Below are 8,716 nucleotides of genomic sequence, written 5' to 3'. Positions count from 1 at the left end.
CTTCTTTACTTGTGATGTTACACAAGTAGTATAGAAATAACCTCTATTTAGTCCTTAAGAAGATACATGCTATTAAAGGGAGCTTTTTATGCTCCAGACCTGTTGAGAGGTAAATTACTTTTATTTAGCACTATTCAACTGCCTGATTCATTGTATGATCTGAAAAAATGTATGGATTAACTGGATTGTATGCTGGATCATGCACACCTGTTTATGGTCCCTAAACAGCAATTACATTAGCTAGGGATAAAATCAAGAGATCTTCAAAGTATTTCAAATAACTAATGGTTGATATGATTGACATCTTTCAAATGCTTGCTTACTGGTGTGATTGAATCATCAAAAAGAGCAACTCATAAACCAGACATGTCAAACTCGCGACGTCATGTGACACTACACAACGTATCGGGACAGTTTTTGCCATTGCCGGCAATGGGGTGGGCGCAGCTTCCGGATGACGCATCCGGCCTGTGGGCTGGCAGTTTGACACCCCTGTCATAAACAGAGAATTTTTTTTTAAAAAAAAACTCTGTTACCAGAAATCACTATTCTCTGTGTCAAAGGCACTAAAGCATCAGCTTGTGCTCTACATTTCCATTCAAAAGTAAAAATTCATTTTTCTCTTTCTGTTCTATTTGCAAGTTACTAGGCACCCTGTAATACAACTCAAGACAAAGTCAGTTGTTTGGAATTACTACATAGATGTGCTTATATTTGGAAGAATGGAACTCTAGTACAAACATGGATCTTTTTAGAATTAGCATGCATTGATCAACTACTAGTTAAGAGAAGAATTTTAGACTTATGTCGTAAAGAATTTTTTAAAAAATATAAACAGAAAGTCACAAACAACAAAGGAAAGAATCTTCACTTGCCTTTGTGGGGATATACACAACTATAAAACTGTGTTGGGTTAAAACTTTTCATCACTGTAATTTACAACATCAAGGGAAATATGTTTATTTCTGCACCATTTCCAAGCACATCATCAAAACATATCACATGGAGTTTAGTTTTAAAACCGTAAGAAAAACAAAATTTATCAACCTACAAATATTTTAACAACTTCCAAATGCATCTCTCTGTAGCTTTTCAGGATAGTAGACTGCAACCACTTTTTATTTTACAGTTTGATCATTGCTGTTTGCTTTTGTACAACATATCCTATTGGTCAGCCTTGGCTTCTTGTCTGTCCTCAAAGTGACCAAACCATCGAGACTGGAATAGCTTCTAGCACAATTTGGTATGTCCAGTTGATTGCTTAATAATTTTTTATCCTCTTTTGATGGATTTTTGAGATCGGAGAAAAAGTCTTCTATTTCTTTTGCCAAATGAGTCAAATGTCCAATCAACATTCTACACATCTTCAGTTTTAACTGAGATTGTTTCTTCATTTGGTTGGCAATTCCCATTCTGTTGTTGTTCCATTTCTGCTGCAATTGTTGTCTCCTCTTCCACTGCTGCTTTATTGATTTCAGAATTTTGATTCTCTTTACTGAGATCTTTATCCTTTATAAAGAAAAAATATTTAAAAGGCAAGAAATAAAAAAATACACATCAAATTTATCTAATTGATTTTTGAGCGTATGCACTCTCATGCACTCCAAAATTTGAATTTTAAAACATTTTTCTCATATTAACCACAACTTTGTAAGAAATGTCTGGCACTTAAGCCTATTTTGTTGTATAAGATGTATTTTGAGAACTGTTGACATTCTTGCTATAGAAGTTAAGACACTATCCCACTGTCAAAGCAACATAGGAATTCTTTCTTCTACTATTTTTATTACACATTCCATTCCATAACTTTCTGCTGAATAGTTCTTTCCAGAGAACTAGAGTTCTAGTGTATTTAGACCGTAATGCTGTCTATCTAGCCAAATATATGTATATACCGAAGTTGCCCAAATAAGAAAATTAACAGCAATTGTTGAATTCTAGTATCTAACATCTGACAATAGGTAAGCACAATGATTAGTTCCAGATTCAGAAAAATGATTCCTCCCTCATTGACTGGTAACTTTTTCTGTTAAAAAAAATAGCTTTAGGCCAGTCACTTCCTTTCAACCCCGAGTGCATAAAAAATGCAAAAAGAAAGAAAGAAAGAAAGAAAGAAAGAAAGAAAGAAAGAAAGAAAGAAAGAAAGAAAGAAAGAAAGAAAGAAAGAAAGAAAGAAAGAAAGAAAGAAAGAAAGACATCTGATAAAAACTGAAACCTCTGAAATAATTATTTATTTTTAAATGGCAACTTTTTAATGAAATTCACATTACATCCTTCTATTGCTATTAGTACTGCAACAATTAGTTTCTTCTATTCCTATAGTAATCATTAGCTAGCCACCAATTAACTATCTAAACCAGCTACAAAGAATGGGAAATTATCTTCCACCAAATGAAAAAGCCATACCCTAGGATTTAGGAAGCTTTTAACAGCAACAGTTTTTAAAATATACATTTAGGAACTAAGGCAAGTGATACAATAAACCTGGCTACTTGGAGTTACTATATTATATTGTTGAATTTATATTGGTAACATTTGTTTTAGAATTTGGTTACTATATTAATTGTAGAACTGAAGAACTGAGCTAGAACTGAAGAAGCTTCTTGGATGGGAAGCAAATCATTTGGAAAAGGCACCTTTGCGACAAAAAAGAAAAACAGCCAATCTAAAGGGAAAGGAAACAACCCAAATGCACACAATTCATGACTACAAGGAACTGAACAAAGTGACAATTAGGCACCATTATCAACGCCCACATATCTCAGATCTACTAACCCAGTTACTAAAAACATCCCTTTTTACAAAACTAGACAACCTAATCAGAAGGAAAGAAGGGCATGAATATTTATCTTTGATACAAGGTACAGGAGATTTGAATACATAGTGATGTCTTTCAGCCTGGTTTATTCCAAAGTTTTTTTCTAGCTTCACAAAAAACATTTCTGCAGGCATTATTGTCTACTGCATAACCTCTTGGTTTATTCTCAAGATCCCTGCTTGCATGTAACTCGTATGAGAAATATATTGCAAAAATTGCAAGACAATAAGCCCTTTGCTAAATTAGAAATATGCACATTCAATTTGATTTAGGTTACAGAATATCCAGAAAGCATTTAGATGGATCCAGCAAAGGTGCAGTCTATTCTATTATAGTGCTTTCTAGGCTTTGCTAACTTCTACAGGAAATTCATCCCTAATTTTGCCAAGCTTGCAAAACCACTACTGCAGCTCCTGAGAAAGGATCAGTGTTTCTCCTGGTCCAAAAGCAACCCTTTTGTTGTGCAAAATGTGAGTTCTACTCTGAGCAGTGAAGGAAAGGAGGGGGGGATTACTTCCATGCTCAAGTTACTCAAGAGCATTCTGCCCAGCAGAGAGAAATTATGACATTTTCAATAAAGAACAGTTTTCAGTTAAAAAAAACATCTTTTGACAATAGGGGAGGGGCAGGGGAATAGGTGGGCACAATCTTCTTCCATGAACTGTTACATGACAATTCCATAGGATATGGAGGTATATTTAAAATTCAGTATAGGCTTCTAAGAGAATTTTGGTAACTGAAAACCCTCACTGAGATAAAGGGTTGTGTCTCCTCTTTCTATGTCTACCAACGTTCTTCCAGCCTACAGAGAAGGCTTTGAGAAATCTTTCCATTTACCTGCTAAGGAGAGCAGTTTGCTCTTGTAAAAGCGGAGTCAACTCAATCCTATCTGGTTGCTGGCTGCCACTGAAGGGTATTGGCAGCTTGTCTGCCTATTCATTACAATAAGGTAAAGGTTCCCCCGCACATGTGTGCTAGTTGTTTCCAACTCTAGGGGCCGGTGCTCATCTCCGTTTCAAAGCCGAAGAGCCAGCACTTGTCCGAGGACGTCTCCGTGATCATGTGGCCGGCATGACTAGACGCCAAAGGCGCACAGAGCGCTGTTACCTTCCCACCGTAGCGGTCCCTATTTTTCTACTTGCATTTTTACGTGCTTTCGAACTGCTAGGTTGGCAGAAGCTGGGACAAGTAACAGGCGCTCACTCTGTTACACGGCACTCGGGATTCGACCCGCCAAACTGCTGACCTTCTGATCGAGAAGCTCAGCATCCTAACCCACTGAGCCACCGCGTCCCTATTACAATAGGTAGCTACAAAACCATTAAAATTGCTATTTAATGGATTTCTTGTAGAAATACCACTCAAGATAGCTTATTACATACATATATTATTTAGTTTATTATTAACTTCAGAACAGTATTAGAAAATATGCTAAAACTGAATACAACTGATTTACTTCATCTTCTGCAATTAAGAACAGTTGTCTTTCCTTCCTATTGGAAACAATATTCTACCAAGGGAATAATTCTGAGATGGCGCCGAAAGAATAAAATTCAACACTTCAAATTTTGTCCTTCCACACTAAACTATTTATTTTTTTAAAAAAGGACTACGATATTTATGACTTCATGTTCTTCCCTACAATTATGGAGGAATTGAAAAAAGAATTTTTCAGTAATTAAATAAAATTCAGGAGGTATCCAAAGAACCAATGAAAGGCAGCAGGCACTGAAATCTTCCTAAAATATTGTACAATGATTGCATTGGCTCAATCAAAATAGGCTTACCTTCACAATTGTGGTTTTATCTGATTTCTCTTTGACCTCTTTGTCTTTACTACTCTTTTGCTTTGAGGTAGACCTCTCCCTCTCTCTTCGATCATTACTTATCTCTCTCTCCTTCTCTGTCTTTTTGTCTTTCTTGCTTCTGTTTTGGAAAAAGATATTATCCCCCCCCCTAATGTAAATAGGATAGTTCATTTCATGCTTACAGATATTTTCATATGAATTCATTAAAGAACAATCAGCAAAGTCACACATCCTCAAACAATACTGAATTCATGACAAATAACATTGCAACAAGGTCGTAGTACTTAATATATTTAATGACAGAAAAAGTAAAATTTATTTTAGCAATTTCTTCTAAATAGTTTAAACATAAGGAAGCTAATTTTAGATTTTACTCAAGATAACTGGATAAAAATAACAACTATTCTCAAAATTGGCACATAAATTTGCATTAAATAATTTATGCTGTTCAACATAGAATACCTAGCAATAGAAAAATGTTTTATACATGTCAAATTTAGCATTTTTTTTAAAAAAGTGTATCTTAGTTCTTTCCCGAATAAAATTATTTGAGTCATCTTAAAATTTGTCTGGAAGATTTGTATCTTAAACAACTTAAACCCATCTTAAACAATTCTGGAAAGCTTACAACAACAATCAAAATATCTATAAAATTCACCCATCAAACTAAAAAACCCTGGGCCTTAATAATCCCTTTAGGATGTGATGCAGCAAGCTCCAATAACAATTAGGTTAAAGACTGCTTCAAGCCAAGATCAAACATGTTTCCTCTGCAGTCTTTACAGAACTGGTTTATCACTATCTTTTTTTCTAGGGTGTTTTTTTTAACTTCCAGTCAGGCAACTGCTACGAAAAATTATTTTTAAAGGGAATTCTGTATTTCAAAGGAACAATAATGGTTAGAGATTTATATTATAAATAAACTGTTTATAGTTTATTTATAGTTTGGATATTATATATACAATTTAAGGTAAATTATTTAGAATAATATCCTAAAAAGAAAATATAGTCAAAGAACAAAAACCAGACATGTTTTCTGTTTCTTTCTTTGTTCAATGTTTCTTTTTGCATTAATCTGTCTGCTATTCATGAGCGGCATGTACTGCAGAAGAATGTGAACAGTACAAAAACTGCATGATAAATCTATGCACTTACCTCCTTGGAGATGGAGACCGAGATGATTTCCTTTTTGTGATTTTGGATGATCTAGGAGACTTTGAAGGACTCCGACTCTTCCTCTTCCTTCGATCTCTGTAAGATCCATTAATCAAAAATTGGAAGTCCAGTGGGAATTACTAATTTAATTAAGCTCAGGTTGCTCTGTCATGTACATCCTAAATTGCAGTCAACCTCACCTATAAAGTTAGCTGAGTGCACATTTTGATTCAAAAGCAACAGTTGCTGTTTTATCCTTATCAGAGAAAAACAGAGAGCCTTCTATAAGCTGCTGTGGGTGCTCATTATGCTAAACCATAATTTGACATAATGGCCCTGTCTATACAATTCATATAAAAATGCATTAAAACCTAACACAAGTCCAGCTGATTTAAAAGAAAACTGATCTGATCTGTTTCGAAGAACAAAACACTTGCAATGCAGCAGGGGCTATTTACTCATCTGATGAATAACCAAATATATATAAGGCTGTGTATGGAAGTTGCATGATTATATGAACTTCATGTGTAAATATCAAGCCAAGGCAAGGGATTTGAACAAGAAAAATCTTGTCTTAGAAGTACCAAAGGTCTATTTCTGGAATCCTTCATTATTTAACAGATCAAAGTATATGGTAATTGATTCATAATGTGGCCCTAATTTAAGCCCTTCACATTTCAAATCTGAAGGGATTAAATGGGTATCAAATAAGTCTTATCACTGTTTTAGTATGCACTAATGCACACTAAATGTACTATTTACTACAAATTCAATTTAAAAAAAATGAGTTTAAGAACTTCAAAAAAAATCAAACCTGCTAGAACTACGTGATCTTCTTGAGGAACTATAGCTTCTAGGGGGTGTTTTAGATCTCTTCTCCTTTTTCTTTTTTTCATCTCTTTCTCTTTCTCGGTCTCTTTCTTTGTCTTTTGCCTTCTCCCCTTCTTTGTCTCTTTCATAGTCCCTCTCTCCCTCCTTTCCTTTATCTTTGTCTTCCTCCTTTTCTCTTACATGTTCTTTGTCATCCTTCTTTTTGTCTCCTTCTGTCTCTCTCGCCTTTTCCTTTTCTCCTTCTTTGTCCAAATCTTCTCTCTTATCTTTTTCCGTATCTGCTACTTTCTCCTTCTCTTTTTCTTTCTCCTTCTCTTTGTTTTTTTCTCGCTCCTTCTCCCTATCTTTCACTCGTTCCTTCTCTCTATCCTTGGTCTTCTCCTTCTCCTTCTCTCCACCTCTATCCTTTTCTCTGCCTCTATCTTTTTCCCTGCCTCTATCTTTTTCCCTGCCCCTATCCTTCTCTTTTTCTTTATCTCTGTCTCTCTCTCTAATCTTCTCTTTTTCTCTAATCCTCTCTTTGCTTTCTTTTCTCTTCTCCCTGAGGAAAGAAAATATTAATTCAGCTTACCCAATATTCACTCTAAGAGAGCACAAGTCAAGTAACTCAATTCCTAAATTTGTATTTTAACAGGGTGCAGCAGTTACTGATGGCAGAAAAATTACAAAATAGCATCTAGCAGAGAGATAGAAAAATCAATAAAGGAAAATAATATTATGGTAACTGCTCTGTCCTCATGCCATTTGTGGTGACAGTTAAATATACAGCTGGATAACATACAATTATAATTCTATAGCAAGGTGATAATATCAGAAATAGGTGATAGCATTAATTATAGGAATCTCACCGAGAAGGAGAGCTGCTTCTTGATCTTCGGCGTTCTTTAGACTTTGAACGTTTTTTGGATGGACTTTTGGATCTGCGTCTGTCCTTTTGACTAGAGCGTGATCTACCACGGGATCTACTCCTGTAGCAAATAATTGTAGAGGCTAAATGCTATAAATTATATTGGTTTTCTTCCTTGTTGCCTGCATTATTGTGCATTTTTTTTAAAAATAGAACATTCACAAATTATTAATCAACATAAAAAGTCAAATATGTTCCAAAGCCAACTTCAAAGCAAAAGGCAACTGAAATGTAATTATTGTAAGAAAGGCAACAAATGATGATAATCTTATAATTTATCAGTTTACAAAAAGGGCTACAAAAGTTCTTCCAAAAGTACAAGATAATAAAACAACGTGCAAGGCATCTGAATTTAGTATTAATTATATATTGTAACACTCCTATGTCTCCCATTTTGGGAAGGGAGCAAGGGAAGAGAAACTAACCTATAAAGCTTATTTTTATGCAATAAAATTATGCCAATTTTACCAATAATTCTTACAGCCATGCTTGGGGAGAAGCTAGACTGCCTATTCCATCACAAGAGAGGGTTCAATCATATGAGCAACAGTGTGGATTCATGGATAAGAAGGAACAGAATTTAAGAAATACATTTACTTATGTTTTTAGTAAGGTCTTAAAATTTCAGTATATATTAATTACTGGATGTAAAAAATGACTGGAGACAAATATGAATATTAAATATATGGCACTTTCTTGGGATGAATGCTATGGATCAGGAGAGATATTTTTCATAATCATTTCTAACAACAGTATAATGGAAGCGTTTTGGTATCCTCACATACAACTTCCTCATAATGTATTATTATGTTTGTGAAGTCTGTGTCTAAAGAATTTTTGGATTAAAAAAACATTATATATTTATTATTACGTCACAGGTTATCTACAACAATTTTACTTTTCAATCTTGAGACACTTTTCATTTTTCTCTGTTTTTATTTTCTGTAGCATATATCACCACTAGCACACTATACAATGCACTACAATAAAATATTGATGCACAAAGAAGGCTCAATCTCATCTTGGTCCTCCTTGGTAGAACCCTCCTTCTAACTTAACCAAAAACTGAAAATTCCATTTGTCATCTGAATCAGTGCATTTTTATTTAACTTTCAGACCAGACTGAATTTGTAGAAACAATTTTTATGTGTGTAGTCTTAGCACATTGGCAAGCAACAAGCAAGGAATTCATATCTG

The 8,716-nt window shown here is 34.5% G+C and overlaps 1 protein-coding gene across 1 annotated transcript in view; it reads right to left on the bottom strand.

Moving 5' to 3' along the window:
• Window positions 1-944: 944 nt before the first annotated feature.
• Window positions 945-8,716, bottom strand: part of SREK1 (splicing regulatory glutamic acid and lysine rich protein 1) — a 29,837-nt gene continuing 22,065 nt past the window's right edge. The window contains exons 8-12 of the mRNA XM_081318386.1: window positions 7,461-7,580; window positions 6,596-7,153; window positions 5,782-5,877; window positions 4,606-4,744; window positions 945-1,509 (exon numbers count right to left, since the gene is read on the bottom strand). Coding sequence (XP_081174512.1) covers window positions 1,357-1,509; window positions 4,606-4,744; window positions 5,782-5,877; window positions 6,596-7,153; window positions 7,461-7,580 — 1,066 coding nt within the window. The 3' untranslated portion in view covers window positions 945-1,356. The remainder of the gene's footprint in view (window positions 1,510-4,605; window positions 4,745-5,781; window positions 5,878-6,595; window positions 7,154-7,460; window positions 7,581-8,716) is intronic.

Source organism: Vipera berus (genome assembly GCF_964194415.1).
Source record: "Vipera berus genome assembly, chromosome: 2".
Lineage (NCBI taxonomy): Eukaryota > Metazoa > Chordata > Lepidosauria > Squamata > Viperidae > Vipera > Vipera berus.
This window is presented reverse-complemented; position numbering and strand designations above follow the sequence as displayed.